The sequence below is a fragment of the Narcine bancroftii genome, chromosome 2 (assembly GCF_036971445.1).
Source record: "Narcine bancroftii isolate sNarBan1 chromosome 2, sNarBan1.hap1, whole genome shotgun sequence".
NCBI classification, from domain to species: Eukaryota; Metazoa; Chordata; class Chondrichthyes; order Torpediniformes; family Narcinidae; genus Narcine; species Narcine bancroftii.
Window position 1 is genome coordinate 341,294,329 of NC_091470.1, and position 23,014 is coordinate 341,317,342.

At 41.9% G+C, this 23,014-nt stretch overlaps 1 protein-coding gene across 2 annotated transcripts in view; it reads left to right on the forward strand.

The window, feature by feature from the left end:
* The first annotated feature begins 652 nt into the window (after positions 1-652).
* LOC138755732 (CCN family member 4-like) overlaps positions 653-23,014 on the forward strand; it is a 62,114-nt gene continuing 39,752 nt past the window's right edge. The window contains exon 1 of one of the 2 annotated variants that reach the window (XM_069922228.1): positions 653-856. In XM_069922228.1, the coding sequence (XP_069778329.1) occupies positions 809-856 (48 nt within the window). In that variant the 5' untranslated portion in view covers positions 653-808. Of the gene's footprint in view, positions 857-1,642; positions 1,963-23,014 lie in introns of those variants that run through there. The other variant, XM_069922229.1, reaches the window with a different exon arrangement.

Sequence of the window (23,014 nt, forward strand, 5' to 3'; positions counted from 1 at the left end):
CCTTCTCCAGATTGACAATATCTCACCTATTGCAAGGTGACCAAAACTGAACACACTATTCCAAAGGTGACCTCAACAACGTCCAATAAAACTGCAAACCCACCTGCTCATTTATTGACGTTGCTCTCTATTGAATTTCAGATTTCCTCATTTATTACACGATTTTAACCATTTAGAATAACGTATGCTCAGAAATCAGTCCCTGTTTACTTTATGAAAGAAAGTAGCTGGGCGAATTTCACCGCATATTGATGGGTTTTTTTTCCCCACCATGTGTTTTGCTTCGTTACTTTTGAGTACGGGACTGTTTTAAATGTAGATTTCTCGGAAACGGAGAATAGTTTTATGTCTGTGGTTATCCAATGAAGCAAATTCTACAGCAATTTTTAGCACATTTGGCTAAACGTGAACAATTAAAGAATATTTTGGCTCTTGCGTGGACTTTGCGCCAAAACACTCTTCTATTTTCATGCCAGTGTGTGGATTTGAGTGCAATCCAAAGCCCGTTGCGTTTGATGACTGGCCCTTTAAGAGCATCCCGCTGAGCAAAGCAACTGTAGTGGCGTAGATTGAGACACACATCAAGGGAAAGATGATGGGGGTGGGGGGAGAACATACTTGTCAGTTAACCTGACGTCACACGATAAATAATAAAAGCTAAATATACTGAGGAGAAATATAGGGAGGACTGCATGGAAGGAACAAGGATTACGTGTTCAGGAATGCAGCCTGGAGGAATCTTTGGTTTGTGAATCTGCAAAAGTCTACACACTTCAAGATTCAATGAATTTTCAACCGTTTGCCAGGAATGAAGTGGCTACTGCTTTGGATTCTGGTGGCAGGTATCATTCCTCAGGTGAAGGATGCGCTTCGGTTTTTTGCATTCATGTACTTTAATGTATTTTTAAGTGAAAGGAATTCCCCTGCAAGAGAGAGAGGGAGGAAAGGGGAGGTGGGGGGTCCGGGGTAATGGCTGGGAAAAGGTAACCAGGAGTTTAAAGGAGAGGGGGTTAAATTACAGAGAGGGATTGCGCAGCAAAACAAGGACTAAAGCAACACTTGTCTTAATGAAGAAGAAAATTGTGGGAGGAAAACGGCGGGCGGTTGCAGAGAGGGAGTAAGGTGGGCAAACTTGGGGTGGGGTAGAAGGAATCAAGTCGGGAAAGAAGCGAGGGGATCGAAGGGCACATTCGTGCAGAACTGGCCGGACACCGACGCTTTGGAACAGGCTGTCAGGGATATTGCTTCAATTCCACCAAACACGTGGCAAAATAATCTGGAGAACACCACCAGAGAGAGAAAATAAGGGACGGCAATCACATCTGACTTGGAATTCCGTGGTGGTTGGCGCGTCCTGAAGATGGGCTGTTTGACACAGGGTGGGAGAGCGTGGGGAGGTGGGAGGTGTGTGCTGAAGGTTGCCAAAGTTCAGGTTGATCGCGCCTTTCTGCTGTGGAAACCAGCAATCTTTTAATGCCGTGGTTTAAAACGAAGTTGCCTTTAAATTACAAGTGGAAGATGCCACGAAAGAGAAAGTCCCGGAGTATAGGCTTGAAATGTTCAGCAGATGAATTACACCCCAGCGACATTCCCTACGGAGACCAAACCTGAGTGACAAAGGTCTTTTTGGTTGGAAGAAGGACTTTGTGCGTTGTAAAAACACAATGTCGGAGAGACTCAGCAGGTTAAACTTCATAGACCGAAGATAACCTGCGGTTCTGGTATTTGCTCGTACCTTGATGAAGGACTCAACCCCGAACCTTGCTTTATGTATCTTTGCTGCTGTTTGACCTGCTGTGTTTCTCCAGCGCTGGGTTTTATTGACCTCAACCCAGACTTTTGTGCTTGTTTAGTCACCGACGTTGCTTGTTAGAGGTGAAAGTCTGCACTTTGACAGCTTCGTCTACATTCCCGGAACAAAACGTGTCTTCAACGTGAATGCAGAAATTGGGGCATCGTAAGGTACTTTAAAGGAGCTTTGCAGCCTGTTTGTTTTAGTTCCCTGCTACTGACAGAGGTGTGGCTACTGGTAACAGTGCAGTCAAATAAGAGTATGGAGTTGGGGTGGGGGGGGGTGGTAGTGGGGGCGGCTCTGGAGACATGTCAATTACTTCTTTGGTCCTTTTTAAGGCAAATTGTACAAAAGATGTTATCAGGCTTGGTCGGCGTGGACACCTTGGATCGAAGTTTCCTTGCAGAAAAGTTGCCACACTATCTTGACAAAGATTATTTCGCTTTAAAAATTTCACTGCTTCGCTCTGTTGGGAAAGGTGAGAAAGTCTGGAACGTGTGCGACTGATGGGCTAAGTGGGTTAACACCAGAAGGGCAGATGCTGGAAAGTAGAGCAAGCAATGAGAAGCTGGGAGAACTGAGCGAATCAGACAGCATCCACGGAGAGAACGGGGCAGGGCCCTTTAAGGAGACTATCCAATAGAACAGGTCTGGATTGTCAAAAGGCGTTTGGTGATTTATAGGTTGTTTACATGAGACAAAGTTTCACAGGATTGAAAGTAATATCTCACAGAAAGAGGGCTGATTGAAGGTCAGAAACTGTTTCTTCACCTTCGGATGTTGACTGACCTGATGAGGGTCAGTCAACATCCAGGGCCTCATTGCAGGGGGTAAATGCATTGCTTGCAATTAGAAGGTTAAATTGGCTTTTCGGCCCAGACAATGGGGAATGATTCATTCACATTCACTAAGCAGGAATATCCCACTGGATACAAGCCCGGAAATTGAAATCAGGACTCCTGCCAGAACTGCCACATCTTGAGTTTTTTTTAAATATTATTAGATTCAGCGGGGGTATCAGGCCCTGTTGTCCAATTACACCCGATTGACCCTCAAGGCTGGTAGATGGGAGGAAACAGGAGCACCCAGAGGATCATGGGGAGAACATGCAAACTCCTTACAGCCAGTGCAAAATTCGAACCCCCTTCGCTGGTGCTGTAATAGTGTTCCGCTAACCATGCCGGCCGTCATCTTCTTCAGCTTCCGACTCTTCGATGTCCCATAAAGCCATGGTAAAATAACAAAGTCGATTTAGATAATGTTTTGTGATGTAGAAATAAGATTACTGTTGCAAAGCAGATGCATTGGCAATTTGAATACAGTTTGATAACCAGAGACAGGCAGCACAGTCAAATCCGCCACTGTCTGTAAGGTTATCCCCATGACCCTGTGGGTTTCCTCCCTCTCTCTCTAAAATGTACGGGATTTGCAGGTTAGTTGGGGTGTTTGGGCAGCAAGGGCTTGTGGGCCAGAAGGGCCTATTACCATGCTGTATGTCTAAATTTCCAGATTTAAGCTGGAGTCTCAAACTGAAGGGTGGCAGCCGTGACAAGACATCACGTCCTATAAGGTGAAGCAAGGAGTATTATTAACTGCAAAACATCTCTTCTGAACCAACTCAGTACTTTCTATCCTCACTTTGAAAGGGAAAACAATGATACATCCAGGGGAGGTCCCATAGTCTGGGTCACTCTGTGTCCCCAGTTTCTGAGGCTGATGTGAACAGAATGTTCAAGAGGATGCACCCTTGGAATGTGTCCAACTCAGACAGTGTACCTGGCCATGTTCATAAACCAACCAGCTAGAGATTTTGCATATATTATGAACCTCTAAGCTGTGATGGTCTGAGGTACCCACCTGCTTCAAAAGGGTATCTATTATAATGGTGTCCAAGAAGGGCAAGATGACCTCCCTCAACCACTAGAGGCCAGTGACACTGACATCCACTGTGAAATGATTAAAGAGGTTGGTTATGGAGCAAATCAACTTCTGTCACTCCTTGGCAGACTGCAAACAGTGCAGATAAGCCACATCACTTTCTCCTCACTGACCATCAATTCAGTGTCACCTTAAGGCTGTGTGCTTAGTCTCATGTTCTATGCAGACATCTGAATAAGAAGGTGCAGGTTGAGAGGAAGGAGAAAGAGCGCAGGTGATAGGTGGATGCAAGTTGGAGAGTTGAGAATTGATGGGGAAGGGGAAGAGGGCTGAGAATGATAGTTCACTGTCCAGAGAAGGAACGTAAGGGACTGGAGAGCAGGAGGAAAGGTGAGGGAAAGTGAGAGTTTGGGAGGAGAGGTTAACAGAAATTGGTGGAGTTGATCTTGAGGCCTTCTGGATGGAGACTGTTGAGAGAGAGTGAAAGGTGCTGTTCCTACGAATTACAAGTGGCCTCATCTGGCAGTCCATGAGGCCAAAGACAGACATGCCAGAGTGGCAGTAGGGTGGGGAATTATCATTGCAATAAACAGAAAAAATGTGCTCAATGAAGTGATCCACCCAATCCATGACAAGTTTTCCCAAAGTAGAGGTGACCCATATTAGGAGCGTTGGATGCATTAAATCACCCTTACAATCCACAAGCAAAGTGTCGCTTCACCTGGAAGGGGTGTTCCTAATAGGAAAAATACTCACTCCATCCAAGCTGTCAATTTCTGTGAGAATGTGATATGCTTCCATGAAATTACCTCCTATTCTGTTGGTCTTGAGATGGAAGATCTGTTTTCAATGTGTTCCATTTAAATCATTAATTTTACTGAAGAGACAATTCCTTTTATTTATTTTTTTAATTCCAGGATTTCCAAATAAAATTAAAGTTGTTTCAATACAGCTGAACATCAGAAAGAAATCACATTAAAATCCTTGTAACCCATTAGATGGAAATTGAACAATTCTCACTGTTGTGAATTATTTTAGACCTGTAATGGTTGAGGCAGATTATGGATCCTTATACAGAGAGCAAATTGCATCATGCATCTTTCCTTAGATTTCACTACTCTCTTTCACCACTGACAACTGTACTAACTTTTTATTAATGGATAATGTTAATGAGCAATTACTTAGGCTGTTATTGAATGAGGTGGCATACATCCAGCTGGTTTCATGAAGTGTATTTATTTTGTCTACTTGGTCATGTGTTATTTACAGGGGGAAGCAAAGTAAATTGATATTATAATTCAAGATGATGCAGGGTTCGTTTTAAATGACCTGTGTTAAAAATGTTGTGATTTCAGTCCAAACCAAAGCTCTAACTTCCTTGACATAACAATTGGGAAATCAAGAAACATGCAGAAAGTGGTGATAAATGTTCTTTAAACCATCTTCTAAAGATACGCAGAATGGTAGGAAGATCATTTTCACCATTCAAACTGTTTATTTATTTGTTTATTTGGGGGCCGGGGGGGGGGGGGGGGGGGTTTGTATTTCTCAAAAAAAGGGATTTTTTTTACGTCTTGTGTGAGCCTCAATGATTGCTCAATGAAATGTGAAATGGATTTGGTTCAGATTATTGAGCTAATGAGATCCACCTGTCCTTAAGAAATCTATGCTTGTAAATAAATTCCTTCCTTCGAAGTAAAATAAATCTGCATCAAACTTAAAAGAAAAAAGTAAGAAATGGGATGTAGCGTGAATAAACGCTCTCATGACCGGAGGGAGAACAAATGCTTTTATTAGCTTATAACTAAGGGTAGGGTTCAACAGTAGTCTTCAGAAGGGTTCTGGGTTTAGGCAGGAAACTAGAGTTATATGTGGGCAGATGAGGGTGGTGCCAGTAGGCGGGGCCAGCCATCAGCACAGCACACTAACAGTGAATCCCAGTTCACTGCATGCACCCCTTTCTGTAGGATTTGTGAATGAAGACAGAGAACATGCGTTCAGAACAAGTGGTTAAAAATATATATAGTTATTTACAATTTTAAGTGGTCCAGAGGTCTGGAGATCCTGGTAGAGAGTCTTAGCACCAGGGGGCCTTTGGCTCCTTGAGTCCCCTTGTCCCCTTGTGAGGGAGAGTCAATCCTCCACCTAGCAATCTTGACATTCTTGATTTTGTCCCTCTTGACGTTCGTGAACATGAATATGACCGAGCGCTGGTCAGTGAGGAGCATAAATCTTCTACCAGCCAGGTAGTGTCTCTACAATGACTTGAGCCTCCTTTTCCACCAGCGGGTTCCGGTGCTCGTGGCCTTGTAATGTCTGTGAAAAAATTGCAACTGGCCTGCCCGCCTGGTTGAGGTTAACACCCAGGGCTATATTGGAAGCGTTGCTTTCCACTTGGAAAGGTACATTCTCATCCACTGCATGCATGGCAGCTTTCGCTATGTGCTTTCAGAGGAAGTTAAAAGCCATTTGGGCTTCAGCTGAGAGAGGGAAATTAGTGGTTTTTAAGAGGTGGCGAACCTTATCAGCATATTGAGGGATCCACTGGGCGTAATATGAGAAAAAGCCTGGGCATCTCCTCAAAGCCTTTGTGGTCCCAGGGATGGAGAGCTCCAACAGGGGGCGCATCCTATCAGGATCAGGGCCAATGATGTCATACTCCACCATGTAGCCAAGGATAGTCAGATGTTTAGTCCTGAACATGCACTTGTCAGAGTTATAAGTGAGGTTTAGAGCTCTCACCACGTGGAGGTTGGTGTCATGGTCTTCCAAGGTGTGGCCACAAATGGTGATGTTTTCGAGGTAGGGGAAGGTAGCCTTCAACCCATACTCATCCACCATTCTGTCCATCTGCCCCTGGAGGATAGAAATCCCGTTAGTAATACCGAAAGGGACCGTCCAGAATTGGTAGAGATGACCATTAGCCTCAAATGCCCTATATGGACAGTTCTTGGAATGGAATGGCATCTGGTGATAAGTAACTTTCAGGTCAATGGTTGAATAGACCCGATACTATGCGATATCATTCACCATGATCGAAATACGATGGAGGGGGTATGTGTCCAGGAGTGTGTACCCATTAATGGTTTGGCTATAGTCAATTACTAGCCTGGACTTGTTTTTCCCCTTAACTACTATCACTTGCACTCTCCATGGCCTAGTTCTAGGCTCGATGATACCCTCCTCCAGCATACGCTGAGTCTCTGACTTTATAAACTCTCAGTCTGCTGAGCTGTACCTCCTGCTCTTAGTAGCAATGGGCTTGCAGTCTGTGGACAGATTCAGAAAGTGAGGAGGGGTGGAGAGGCTGCATGTGGTTTCTGATTTTAGGGGCCCTCCATTCCAAACTGTTACAGGAAGGAGGGGACCAGAATACACCAAGGTCACGCTTTTAAGGTGACACAGGAAGTCCAGACCCAACAACATCGGAGTACTCAGTTCATTGAGAATATACAATAAAAATTTACAGAATTCCCCACTTTCTAACAACAGATGTACTATACAATGTTTTTGTACACACGTAGAATGTGATTGAGATGCAAGAAATATGCGGTAATTAGAAGGATACATCTTCACATTGTATTTTTGCACACTGTAAGTCTATAAAACTCTCAGTAGGGCCCGTGTCCATTAGGCATTTAGTGGAATGCCCATTTACCTTCACAGTCACTATGGAGTTGCTGAGCTGGTGAGGTCTGACCTGATCTAGGACCATCAGGGCTAGCTCTCTGGAGACTCCATGCTCTTCCCTCAAGTGGCCCCACCATCCTGGGTTGTCTTGCGAGGGTAAGGTGGTGTTGACCTCGTGGCCCAGCAAGATGGCCGACTTCCTTCCTCCAACAATGTTGGCACTGAATTTGAATTCGGATCATGGCAAGATGGTCGCTGAGCCTTTTTCCGCCATTTCCTCACCGCCTCATTCCATTGGAGTGTTGCGCAGCAAGCGGGTTCAGTTGAATTCAGGCAGACGGCTTGGGGGCTGGAATTGGATCTGGGAGTGGTGCAGGCCATGGACTTCCCTGGGCTTCCCCTTGCATGGCAAACCCTCACCCAATGTTCTTTCTTGCCACAGCTGAAACACACGGAGTCTTTTGCCAGTCAACGAGATTGGGGATGCTGACTCTTTCCCCATAAATAACATTCCCTGGCATGGGAAGCAGCAGCTGTTAGAACAGAGGCAGTGGGAGCGGAAACAGCCAGTCTTTGGAAGGGCTCACCTGGGTGGGCAAGCTCACTGACTTCGAGGTCGTTGTTCTTGAGCTTGGCCTGTTCCAGCAATTTGGCCAGTTCGACATGGCTAACCAGATCCTTCTTACCCGACTCAAGTAGTCACTGCCTCATGTACCTCGAGCGGACCCCTGTTACTAGAGTGTCCGGCATCTGTTCTTTCTCATGAACACAGCCTGTAGCCACTTTGTACCTGCACTTCTTAGCAAGCATCCACAGATCCAGCAGGTTGTCGTCGATGGTCCCTCTTGGCTGCTGGCAACATACAGCGAGTTGGTGCCTTGCTAGGACCTTGTTCTGCGACTTCAGGTACCTAGCCTTCAACACCTCGATAACAGCGTCATTCATAGAGCAGTCCCTGATGGCTGCATACTCTTCTGTTCCTACCCTTGAAACGGACGCAGGCCTCCTGAGTTCATCGGTGTGGAAAATGTCTCTGGTTACATTCAGGTAGGCCTGGAAGCAGTCTGGACAGTATGTGAACTCTTCAGCTGTATTGGGGGTTAGAGGGTCTATCAGTAGCATACCTGGCTTCAGTAGCACTTCCATTGTTAGGGACTAAGTTAATAAAATTGTAGCGTGAATAAAAGCTCTCATGACTGGAGGGAGAACAAGTGCTTTTATTAGCTTATAACTAAGGGTAGGGTCTTACAGTAGTCTTCAGAAAGGTTCTGGGTTTAGGCAGGAAACTAGGGTTATATGGGGGCAGAGCCAGGAGGCAGGGCCAGCCATCAGCACAGCACCCTACCAGTGAATCCCAGCTCACTGCATGGTAATATTAACATTTTAACCAGCTGCCACCAGGTCAAAGCTGAGATGGCTGCTCCTTGTCAAAACATTGTTCAGCAATTATTAATAAGATTACTTTTACTGCAAGAAATTTATCAGCTAAGAATGTAAAGGTATCAGACAATATGAATAATGACGAACAGTTGGCTAGTTAGCATGGATGACACTTCATTTTAACATTCTTAACTGTTATGAACTCAGATATAACATGTGTTTTCGCTGGAAGTGTACATTATATTATTTGTTGAAGCAATAGTTTATCTTGCTTGAAATAAATTTACAACAGAGAGCTTTTATATAATAATCCAAATTATACCCTTTAGTTTAAATTGTTATTAGTATACTGGTGTCACACTCACAGAGCTGATGTTTTTTGATCTATCATTAGTATACATTGAGTAAATGATGGCGGCCATTTTTCATCAGACCATAAGACGGGATCAGAATTAGGCAATTCAGCCCATCAAGTCTGATGGCTGATGTATTTTTCCTTTCAACCCCATTCATCTGCCTTCTCCCCATAACCTATGATGTTCGTTCTAACCAAGAACAAGCAACCTCTGCTTTAAATATACCCATTTACTTGGCCTCTACAGCTGTCTGTGCAAAGAAGTCAAGTACAACCTGAAGAAACAGCATTCTTTAGACGGCAATATAAAGCAAGCAGACAGGTTAGGGTTAGGCATCCAGTCCTCTCCTCTTGCATGAACCACAATGGCTTTTTGACCAGGCTGAACTAAACACCCCCAACCCATCTTCCTAATGGGGTTTTCCACAAGCTTTCCAGCTTGTCCTGCTGCTGCAGAACTGAATACTCTCTCTCTCAGAGAAAAAGCCTGTTTGACTCTCTCTGTTTGCAAAAACCACATGACCCTCTTAGAACTGCAAGTTCCACTCCAGATAGCCTGCGGCTCCAAAGAGTTATTTCATCTGCTGGCTTTTTGTAAACGACAATCCATTAGTGAAGTCTCTTGGGCACTCTCCAAAGCTTTTGCAAAGGCTCTTGGTGCTGGCCCGTCTTTCATGAGTGGAGCTCCAGTATTTTAAGTAAGGTCTGTTTTGAAGTGTTTGTATGTGACCTACTCTAAAAAAGCCTGCCCCAATTTATCTCCCCAAAACATAAAGCATTTTCACCTTGACAAACTATCTAGCCTTTTCGATATTCAATATACTTCAATGAAATCCCTCTTTATGCTCCTAAACCCAAGCGAGCACAGGCCTAGACCCATCAAACACTCTAACCCTTGCTTTTATGAGTATCAGTGGTTGTGTTAATGGAAGGTCAGAGCATATTATTGGTTGATGGCTCGTGTTCTTCTGGTGCTTTAAATGGGCGTAATTCCTCACATTGTCTGAAATGTCATTGAATTAATTGTATATAAAGACTGAGACCTACAGTATATGACCTGAAGTTTTGTTCCTCATTAAAATGATTTACCATTTAAACATACCATTTAGATATAATCATGTTAATTTACTGACTCCCTTTTATTCCAAAGGAAAGTCAAAGTCATATAAAAATTATCAAGTGAAAAAACCCAGCCAATATGGTTGTGTTACCATATTTTTTACAAAGAAGCAAAATTATTGACAATTATGTCCTGATCATGAGATGTCGGAGCAAAATTTGAGTTTGCTCGACCTTTCGAATAATGGCTGATGTATTTTTCCTGTCATTCCTATTCTCCCGCCTTGTCCCAGTAACTAATCATTTCCAGTGACATAAAATAAAAGCAGAGAAAAATATGCTTACTTTGTAGTCAAAATAAAATGACCTGTTCAATTAAAGTTGTGTGTGAAATACATTAATCATCTACCATAATGATTAATTTTGCCAAATTCAGGCAATCTATATTTACATTCTTTATTAAACATCTTGTAGAAAAAAAATCTGTTAATTAGTCCTGAATCATAACAGATTGTACCACCAAGAACTGCAGTGAGATTCCCAAAACTCATTCGATGTAAAGTCAAGATTACCTACAGTCTAAGGAAATTTTCCACTTTATCAAGATTAAATCTGGAGCAAGACCATGAAAGTGAAAGCACAAGCTGAGTCAGCCAGGATGCAAAGGGAACAGTTCACTGCGGGTTTTGAAATTAAGGTTGGTGACATCCTGGCTACTGTTCATGGTTCAGTGATTTTAAGAGTGCAATTATAACAGCAGCCCCTGGAGTAAAATTCACCCAAATGGCATGATAAATTAACTCTGCCACTGGGTGTAAAGACCATTTCTCCTCAAGGGGAAATTAGGAAATATATCAATAAGATTGAAAGAGTGCTAAGATTTACTGGGATGTTACAGGGAAAGGTTAAACAGGCTAGGAGTTTATTCCCTGGAGAATGGGGTAAAAATTTGATAGAGATACAAAAACATTATGAGGATAGAGTAAATACTAACAAACAGGCATTTGCCACTGAGACAAGTACTAGAGGGTGTGGGTTAAGGGTAAAAGGTAAAATATTCAAAGAGAACATTAAGGGGAATTTCTTTACAGAGAGTGTGGAATGAACTGCCAGATGAAGAGGTGAATGTGGGGAATTTTGACATTTAAGAAAAAATTGGATAGCTACATGGATGGTAGGGGTATGGAATGCTCTGGGTGCATGTTATTGGGACCAGGTAGAATAATAGTTCATCATAGCCTAGATGGGCTGAAGGGCCTGTGTCTTGTTCTATGGTTCTAGCCCAACACCAGTTCAGTATTTATCCTATATTTCAATACTGTTTACATTGATCGTTTTCTCCAGTGCTCTTCATTTCTCATCTTCTATTGAGATACTTCTTAGGTTGTTTCTGAACAGGGCATCACAAGCAGTACCAAGGTATTAAAAAAAAACCAAATATTTGCCAATGGAAACAAGCATTTAGTTCAGCCAGAACCATAGTGATTTATTTTGTGCAAGAGGAAATGGAACTTGTACAGTCAATAATGGAACTGATGAGGTTAAAACCATGCCCTTTACTAGGCAATTATTTGTGGTCATTGGCAACTTATTCAAAGTTACAAATGAAAACCAAATTTTGGAAATGTTTTCATTGTTCATTCTCCTGAACAAATAGAGTGACGTTTGGTTTTGTAACCTACTGCCTTGTAGCAAATAACTGTGCAGTATGAATGATGTGAATGAAAATGATTGTACATCAATGTTTCAGGACATTGAACTCACCCCATCCAGAATCCATGTTTGAAGCTTTCAGAGGCTTTCCATTCCCCTATGTACTGATGGATCAGGGTAGACCAGTTCCTTCCTCAGCATCTCAGCAGTACATTTCATCGTCTATTGCTGATGGTTAGTATCAATGTGTCATTCAACTGGTGAGGGAGAATATCATAATTGAATCTTATTTTGCCTTAATTTGAAACCCATAATTAGGAATAGGACAACAGGCTCATTTTTGCCACTCTTGTAGAGGCAGACATCATTTATAGTGGAAAAGGACATCTAACCAAATAGGATAAAGGCAGCTAAACAGTTTGAAGTACAACTGAAATGGTGTAACAGGAAATGAAGTGCTTACTTTTGTCTACTTCATCAGTTAGCAATAACTTATTATAAAAGTTTAGTATCTTCATTCCTCTCATAATTCAGCCTGCAAGAGGATGTAGGATATCTCTAGGTCAGTGGTTCTCAGCCTTTTTTCTTTCCACTCATATACCACTTTAAGTAATCCCTATGCCATAGGTGCTCTGTGATTAGTAAGGGATTGCTTAAGGTGGTATGTGAGTGGGAGGGGAAGGTTGAGAATCACTGCTCTAGACCCATTTGTTACTGAAATATTTTGCTTGAGAAAAATTGTCATTGGCCCATTTCCTTTGGAGATATGAAACCGTGCACATAACGAGTCAATTAGGTATGATTAAAACAGTGGTTTTCAACCTTTTTCTTTCCACCCACATACCACCTTAAGCAATCCCTTACTAATCACAGAGCACCTACAGCATAGGGAATATGTAAAGTGGTCTGTGAGTGGAAAGAAAAAGTTTGAGAACCACTGTGGTAAAACAAAGTGGATGGATCCCAAAGTTGACTTTAGGTAGTGATTTGTCAGCTTTGCTTGTAATCTCAGATTATCATTTTTTAAAGATTATGAGATCATAACACATGGGAGGCTCAGGCTAGCTGGCCCTTTCAGCCTCTTCTAGTTCTCATCAAGATCATGCTTTGCCTGTCACTTCAGCACCAACTTCCAGCAATATTGCAACATTCTGAGATTCCTTTAATATTTAGGAATCTACCAGTCTCATTTTTGAATAAAATCAGCGATTGGGATTCCAAAAGCATCTGGGGTTGAGAATTCTAGAGTTTAACTCCCTGTGGAGAGCACATTTCTTCTCATTTTTGTCCTGAATGGCCTACTTTCTGTTTTCAAACTGAGCCCTTTGCTCTAGTTTCCTTGGTCAAGGAAACACTCTCATCAAGCCCTTTAATTATTTTGTAAGTTTCAATGAGATCTTCTATTCTTCTAATCTCCAAATATTCAGTTCCACTCTCCTCAATCTTTCCTCATACACCTAACCTGGCACCCATGGAACTTTCCACATGATCATTCATTGCAATCCCACCATGGCATGCACATTTTTTAGTGGGTAAGGAGACCAAAATGGTGCATTTTATTGTGGCTTTATGCAATTGCAGTAAGATGCAATTTCCTTCTGTAATAAAAACTTCATGAAATAAAAAAGCCTTTCTAATTGCCTGCTGCACATAAAAGTTGATCCACAGTGATTTGGATGAAGTATACCCAGCTCTGATTGCACATCAGCTTTACCCAATCTCTCGCCATTTAACAAATACTCTGCTATCTGCCATTTCAACAAAGTGGTTCACCTCACACGATCCCACATTATACTCCATTTGCCACTTCTTTTCCAAACCTCCTTATCCATGTCTCCTGAAGCCTCTTTACATACCCTGCCATAGTTCAGTGTTGTTAGCAAATATCGAAATATTGCTTTGATTTCCTCAGTCAAATTTTGACATAGACTGTGAATTGCTGGGGCCCACAGATCACCTATGGAACCCAACCTCTGGAAGATCTATTTATTCCCCACTCTGCCTTCTGATGAATGATCAGTTCCCAATCAATTTGCCCTTGATTCCACTAGCCTTCCTCCTGGTAGAATTTGTAGATAAGACTCTGCTTCCCATGAAGTCTCTTGGTGAACTATGTTGTAATGTTGCTGATCCAGCGGTCAATAGAAACACCGGAAGATCCCACCAGCTACAACAGGTCAGATTAATGCAGAGAGCCTCTTTCCCAGAGAAGGGGGAATCAGTAACCAGAGGGCAGAGTTTAAGATAGGGGGGAAGAGATTTAACAGGAACCTGAGGGGTAATTTTTTTTTTACACAGAGGTGGTGGGTTTATGGAATTGACTCCTGGTTGAGGCAGGTACCATTGCAATGTTGAAGAACAAATTGAACAGATACATAGATAGGATAGGTGGAAATGATATGGGCCACCTATAGGGATGTAGGACTAATGTGGGTGGGACATTATTGTTGGAGTGGGTGAGTTGGGTTGAAGGGCTCATTTCCACACTCTCTTGCTCTATGACTAGGTGTTAGTGACCAAGTCATGTGTTCTTGATTGAAGGATTAATGTTGGTCAGGAAACCAGCAATAAATCCTTTCCACTCGGTTGGACATAAATTTAGACATACAGCATGATCAGAGCCATTTTGGCGCACGTGTCCATGCCACCCAATTTATAACCCATTAACCTACACTCTGGTACATTTTGAATGGAGGGAGGAAACCAGAACCCCAGGATAACATACAGTGCAGGATTCGAACCCCAGTCCTGATGGCTGGCGCTGTAAAAGCATTGCTAACCGCTACACCATCATGCTACCTATAGCCAAGAAGACGTGTAATTTGTCAAATAGAAGTGGACACAACTACTCTTGGAATTCACAATATTTTGAATCAAAATTAAGAGTTTAAACAGCAGTGTCTCTTGAACAAAGAATGCACACTATGGTAAGTGTAGAAGCCCATGACAAGGGAGAATAGCACTTCTGTTTTAAACACATATTACTGGGTTTAGTCAACAACATTACAAAGGATGGAGCCTGCATTATACAGGATGCAGAAAACTCTCGGCATATAAGTCAGCATCTGAAGAGAAGCAAGTCACAAGCTTTCATCAATAGCTCTCTGCATTATCCTGTGTTTCTATTGACTGCTGGATCATGGGAGTGCCTTACAAAGTCCTGTATCAAAACCAAGGCCTTGTTACTAAATGGTAATTAGGCTTAAAGTTAACTTTTAATATACAACACAGTGAAACCCTGTGGAATTTACAAAGGAACTGCTGTCCCAGTCTAGAAATAAATGATAAATGGCTCAGATTAAATTTCCAGGCTAATATCCAATATTCAGTGTGAGGTGCATGAGATTTCATTAATGTGAGTGGAGTGATAACAGAGCATTGAGTAAAGACTAGAACTAACTGCCCTGAGGCTAGTTCAAATCCCATCATGGAACTAGAACAAAAATTCAGATTATAAACAAGAACTGATAAAAGACTAATCTTTAATAATATGACCATAAACTACTAGATTACTATATTAAAAAAAGTCATCTGATTCATTAATACCCTATTCAGATCATTATTACCTAATTTGGTCTTTTGGTAATTCTACCACCAATGTAATGGACTCTTAAATGAAAAAAATAAAACTAAATGGGCCACCTAGCATCAACAAATTGCATAGTCTGTCCTACCAGTGCCTACATTGGGTGAGTTATCACATAGACAAATCAAAGTAGTTGTCCTAATGACAATGCACTAAGATTTTCCACCATTTCCTTGGAGGGGAGAGGGGGAACGAGTGGAATGGTACACAGGTGGGCTGGAGTAGCAGGGAAACCAGATTCCATGGACACTCATAGCCAGTGGTCAAACATGGACAAGGCATGATCTTCTCCTGCCTGCTTGGTAAAGTGACAAAACTGCCATACACAGGCAGAATAGCAAAGGCAACATCTAATACACAAGATCACAAGTAGATCAGATCAAAGGTCTAAAATTCTGATTGCTTTAATTGTGAATGTTGATGGATAAGTAAATAGCTAATAGGAGGAGTGTAGAGCTCGTCGAAAGAATCAAAGACTTGTTGATCCAAACCAAGGCTTTTATTAGCAAAAGACAAGAGCTCTTCACAGGTGGCCAACCAGTCCGGAATGATCCGACCTGGCTATGGACACAACCCTTTAAGGCCCAGACAGTAGGCGTGGCTAAGCTCTCAGCCAATCACTGTAAGCACAGTCTAGATACTGTAACTATATACACTATATACATTGGTGATAGATCTGTACTATCACAAGGAGGAAGCTCCATGAACATCCCCACACCCTCAACAGTGGTGTGTAGAGCACGTCAGTTTCAAAGATGAGGCTGAAATATTTGGAATCATGTTCAGCCAGAATTTCCAGGAAGATGGGACATATATATTTCTCCTGAGAAAACAATGATCTCAGATCCCAGTCTCGAGCCAATTCAATTCACCCTCCATTTGATGTGGGTTAAACAGTAGGGAATGATGGGACCAGGAAGAACTGCAGTCATAGTAAGACTGCACTCTGGAATTACCGATGCCTCTGGTCAAGGGGATGCCTATCTATTTGTTGTCTGCTGTACGATATTAACTCAAGGTTCTGGTAGTTGAATGGAGCCATATTTGAAGGGCATGGAGGCATTTAGATCTTCATCCTTAGAAGAGACGAGGTTATGTACACTGAGGATCTACAAGGGCGCACATCTAGGTGATATAACAGAAGTTATTGATAGGTAGAAGGAAGGGCTATGTGACGTCACTGTATGATGACATCAGCGTCTGTCGAGCATGTAGTTCTGGCTTTTAAAAGATTGCGTGAGTGATGAAGAGTAAATCTGTTTGATTCACTCTAAAAATGCCTTATATTGTTATTTCATGGTGTCCACTGTGATTCCAGTGGCCACAATTGGTGACTCCAACGAATCCGAAAACGTATTTTTGGACAAACATGGACTCTGCAGCCGATGCTGTGAAGCTACCACCTTTCTGGATAGCTGGGCCTGAACTGTGGTTCCAACAGCCTGAAGCATACTTTCACCTTCACGGAGTCAAATTGGACACCACTTGTAATTACCATCTTGTCAGTGCCCTGGATCAGGCCATCGCTAAAAGGGTCGGCGACCTCCTACGGGATCTACCACCTACCACCAAGTATGATGCTTTAAAAGCACTTTTATAATGTGTATATGGTATATCCCATAGGGAAAAGGCAGCCAAACTACTACATTTCGATGGGTTGGGAGACAGCGCCCCTTCAGAACTAATGGATGAAATGCTGTTCCTGGCAGCTGGCGAAAGGCCTAATGTGTTGTTTGAGCAGCTCTTTTTAGAACAAATGCCAGATGATATTAGGCTCTTGTTATCCAAGTGCTCATTTGAAGACCCAAGGGTTGTAGTGGCAGAGGCAGACATTCTATGGCTGGGTAAAAAGCACAGCAAAGAAAGACAAATCTGCGCAACCAACCCCTCTGATATTGACCCAGCATCACACTACTCCCTACAAGCAACTAAGACAAACAAGCAGCCTGTGGACACTTCGTCTTGGTGTTATTACCACAGGTGATGGGGAGCAAATGCCCACAAGTGCCTTCCATCCTGCCCATTTGTGGGAAATGCCCAGGGCCATCTGCCAGTAAGGGCTGCAGCAGTTGACAAGAAACTTACGTATGTATGTATGGGACCAGTTGTCCCGACGAAAAGTTCTGGTGAACGTGGGTTTAAAAGTTAGTGTTAACAACGTCACCATCCCGGATCGTTATATTGGATATTGGAGGGAAGCCACAATCTTTTACTATTGACAGGCTTAAACCAGCTCATGTGGCAAGTCTTCTCCACTGCAGCACCCAACAGTCCATCGCAGAAGTTGACCACCTTAAAGACAGGCAAGCCTTTCTGCTGGTTCTGGGGTGGGGGCCTGTAGCGGTGCTATGGTGGCACTACAACTCCCAGGAGGCATCGAACAGGCCATATGACATCAGTGCATGATGACATCAGTGCGTGTCGAGCATGTGATTCTGGCTGTGATCCTCATATTCAGGATGTCTTGGCTAATTTCCATGGAGCAAAGATCTTCAAAATATACGGAGCATGGCTATTACAAAGTACCAGTAGAGCCAGAAGACATTCCGTAAACAGCAATAATGAACCTGTTTGGGTCAGAATTTTATGAATGCCTATCATCCCCAGGCCAATGGAATGGTTGAAAGATTTCATCGACATGTCAGCCTTGATGGCTTGGTTAGAAGGCCCAAACTGTGCTGATGAGCTGCCCTGGGTATTACTGAGCATTAGAACAACTCCAAAGGAGGACCTCCAAGCTTCTTCTGTGAAGCTTGTGTATGGCTCACCGTTGGTGGTACTAGGGGAGTTCGTCCCCTATGATCCCAACTCCAGCGATGATCCTAAGGAACTGTTGAGCAGGCTAAGGGAGACCATAGGAAAATTGACCCCTATGCCACCATCATCACATGGAGAATACTCTTCTTTTATGGCTGAAGACCTCAAAAACTGTGAGTATGTCTTCGCCTGAAGGGGAACACTTGATCAACCTTTATAGATGCTCTTCGAAGAAATTTACAGGATACTCAAACAAACTAGATTGACCTGTAGTTTGGATATTGGAGGGAAGCCACAATCTTTTACTATTGACAGGCTTAAACCAGCTCATGTGGCAAGTCTTCTCCACTGCAGCACCCAACAGTCCTTCGCAGAAGTTGACCACCTTAAAGACAGACAAGCCTTTCTGTTGGTTCTGGGGCGGGGGCTTGTAGTGGTGCTATGGTGGCACTACAACTCCCAGGAGGCATCGAACAGGCCATATGACATCAGTGCATGATAACATCAGTGCATGTCAAGCATGTGATTCTGGCTTCTATTCATCTATTTATTTATTTAATATTTCACTGTAAACTAACACAATAATACTATATACATTAATCATTAAAATATACACAGACATTTTCCCATTTTTCCTACCATCCTCCCCACCCTTTATAATATAAAATAAAAGTTAAAAAAAGAAAAATAAGAAAAATAAATAAACAGTAATAGAATACATAAGGAAAAGAGGTTGATTTTGGCTTTTAAAAGATTGCGCAGGTGATGAAGAGTAAATCTGTGTTTGATTCACTTTAGAAACAACTAGTGTGGTTATTTTGTCATATCTACTGCCATTCCAGTGGCCATAGATTTATTTTTAGATAAAGTTATTTTATTGTAGGCACAGTCTGATATCTGAGCTGATTTCCACACAAAGCCAAAAGCTAGTCCTGATGAAGGGTTTGGGCCTGAAATATTGACTGTCCACTGCCTTCCATGGATGCTATCTCACCTGCTAACGCAGCATTTTGTGCGTCAAAGTCCTTCTGCTTAGCTCAACCCTAATTATAACTTCATTAACTCAGGACGGACTATCACCAGGTTATGACCTAACTGTTTTATATCACAAAGCTCTCACTTGGTGGGAGAAGACTTCTAAATGCTATGAATGATTAGAAAGCTGATCTAAATAAAAGTGGTAATCGTCAGTAAATTATAAATATTAAAGACAACCCACATAGCAACAAAACCTTTCAAATTAACTACAGTAGAAGTCCAAATAGACAGAGGCCAGAAATCCAAACCACCCGAGAATCTGGACTTTTCAAACACTCTCAAACTTTTTAAATTTAACAGATTTTCATGTGCCTGTGTGCATGTGTAAGCACCGCAGGTGCACGATGGCAACCATATACATCATATGTATTTACAACCATAATAATGGATTCTAAAGTAGATAAACTTCATCATCTAAAGAGAAAGAACACATTGAAATTATGTGGCCAACTTCCAATAATTAAGAAACTAGAATGTGGTGTGAGTAAAACTGTTCTAACGGAAACTTACGACATTGGAAAGTCCACAGTTTTTGATAGAAAAAAAAGGCTACTACAGTAAAGTCCATGGAAACGGTTATTACATTTGTGGAACAGACCATAGCTTCAGTCTTCAAGATGTACACATGGTGCAGAATAATCTTATCACAAAAAAATTACAAAGGTAATATAGCAAAGTATTTAAGAAAATCAGAAGTGTCAAGTGGTGCAGCAGATACAGTAGAAGCTGCAAATGTTCCATCCTCAGCTTTATTCCTCCTTAAAATTGAATTTAAAAGTACTGCCCAAGAATCCAGAAAATCCAAAAATCCAGACTGGCCCAATCCCTGAGCAGTCCGGATTTTCAGACTTCTACTGTGTGTGGTTTAGGTTTGTCCTTTACTCCTTTTTCCTCCTCATAACTCATAATGGGAAATAGTTTTGCAGGAGACTGGTTTTATGGTCCTGAAGTTTTGTCCACCGCAACTTCATAATGTTCTCATGGAACAGAATACATCTCAGGACCAGCAAAGCTAATGCTGTCTAGTACTTTCATTTCAAAAGTATTGCATTTGCTGACCCATTTGACCTTGCATACTCTTGGCAATATCTTCTGCTAAAAACACTCATCTTCTCCAGGAAATTTATAGCTTGCTTTTCTTCTTCACAGCAGTAAGCTATTGTAAACGTTAACATTTGTGTGAAGAGGTAGTATTTCATACTTTAATTGGAAAGTAGTTTCTCCACTGAAAGCCCAAACCCCAGTAACATTGCAAAGACCACAACACAATCCAATGCCAGCTTTTCAATTGGCATATGGGAGAAGCAGGGAAATACTTTCTTTAATAAAATAGAAACAAAATGTGAAATTAACACTTGGCAAATAAGTCTACATTTTCAAGAAACTCTTCAAGTTCAAGTTTATTATCTTCCAATTGTAGAAGTACAACCTGTTGAAAAAATATCCTAACATAACATACATACATTGATGCCAACACAGTACGTAAATGCATATATATATTTCACACAATATATTTTATTAACAGAGAAAAAAGTCTATTTTGATCAAAGTAATTTAATTATCTTGTTGATCTGAGTATATTAATGTGTAAAGCTATACATTATACTGGTATGTATAATGTATGAATTAGGAGATATGGGGAGAAGGCAGGTAGGTGGAGTTAGGTCATAAATTAGATCAGCCATGATCTTATTGAATGGCGGAGCAGGGTCAATGGGCCATTTTTGGCCTACTCCTGTTCCTACTTCCTATGTTCCTATGTTCCAATGTGCATCCTGGAGTGCCTGTCAAGGATCGGCAGGATGCACATAACAAACCCCTCAAGCTGACTGAAAGGAACCATCGTCATCCTACGGGATGGATAGCCAGAAGATACTGGAATGTATAGAGGTGTGTGTGTGTGTGTGTGTGTGTGTGTTTGTGTGTGTGTGTGTGTGTGTGTGTGTGTGTGTGTGTGTGTGTGTGTTTGTGTGTGTGTGTGTGTGTGTTTGTGTGTGTGTGTGTTTGTGTGTGTGTGTGTGTGTGTGTGTGTTTGTGTGTGTGTGTGTGTGTGTGTGTGTTTGTGTGTGTGTGTGTGTGTGTGTGTGTGTGTGTGTGTGTGTGTGTGTGTGTACATATATAGCAAATTTCTACATTGCAAAATGACATCATTAAAATGTTCTTATGGAATGCTTATTCAATTGACCTCTTTTTGGTTCCAAATTGAGTATTTTATATTTCCAAGAACCCTTTCATTTTACCAATTTGTTGGATTGAAAGCAAGCTTACTTCATGTATTTTTCTTGAATTCTTCAACTCCGCGGTGACTTCTTTTTGTTTTTGTTTCTTATATAACATTAAAACCATGTGTGGTGAGAATTCAGACCAACCCTTAAAAATATTCAATTCATACGAGCAAGAACCCAAAGATTCAAAGGGATTCTTATCCAGCATTACATGCTGATTGTTTTGGAGTGTAATAATTAAAGGTATGATGTAGCCTCGATCTCAGTAAATCCCTTTGATGGGGATTGGGAACTCCAAAGGAACTCAAAGGAGATCTGAGGGTTAAGGTTTTTCACACAGAGGCTGGTGAAGATCTGGAATGAACTGCCAGAGGAAGTCATGGGGGGCAGATAAAATTATAGGATTTAAAAGATACTTGGACAAGTATTTGAACTTTTTTTAAATTGCAGAGGGTTTTCGGCCTAATGTTGAGCAAATGGAATCAGTATAACCAGGCACCGTGATTGGGGTGATTAATTGCCTCTTTCTAGGTTTCTAAAATTATATGATTCAATTAAATACTAATGGATGCGTCCATGCAGAGAGGTTTGTTTATTTTTTGCTGTATGAATGCTATTTTGAATCCGAGAGAACTTTTTAGAATCAGATATTCCCTTTTTCTTCCTGGTCATCATTGAACGAAACTTTGTTGCTCATAGGTGGAGTTTTGAGTCAAAAGAAATGTTCACCTTTACTGAAGACGGATCAGAACTTCATGTGTGAGAAGCACTTTCAGAATTGAATATCTATTTTTTTATTTACAACGTGGCAGCAGCCGATTATAGCTATTGAGATTTGTGCCACCCAATTAACTGACAACCTTTTATATTTTTTGGAGAATGGGAGAAAACTAGAGAATCCGGGGAACCCACATAAGTCACGGGAAGAATGTACAGACTTTGTACGGAGAGCGCCGGATTTGAATCCAGCTCTCTGGTGCTGTGATAGATTCACGCTAATCACTACACTAACCATGTCGCCATCCATGGAGGTTTTGATCAGAAGATCATTGAGGTACACATACATCCATCAACTCACACAGTGAGTCCCTTCAACCTGCAAACCAACCTGCACAGTACATTGCACCAAGATGTTTTCAACATCACCCAGCAGGACAAGAAGACACTTGGGATTGTCTATACTTGCAAGTTCCTCTCCAACTCGCACAACATTGCAAGGTTTAGTGTTCAATGTTTCCCTATTGTCATGTAGACAAAATTTCCTTTCTTTGACGTGTAAAGCACACAAAAAGCACCACTAATTCAGTGACCCTATCACAATGAGAAAGAGGAGCAAAAGCGAGTGTCTGTGGATCCTGCCATCTCCTCTGATGCCATTACCTCCTCCGTTCCCTTAACTTCTCATCCATTCCAGTCCCTGGTTCCATGCTTCTGATATGATAAAGGTCAGTGCCCAAGGCCCTTTTAGAACCCTGTTCACTATCGTCAATCTCACAAATCCAGTCCCAACATTTGGTTTCCACAAACCAGTCTCCAGCAGCCTGGTATGAGGCCTTCAGCAATCAAGCCTTCCATGGATCCACTACTATGATCTCCTACCCTCTAGTAACCTCTCCATCTCAGTGAGAGGGGCATCTTCTGCACCAGTTGCTCTCCTGGAG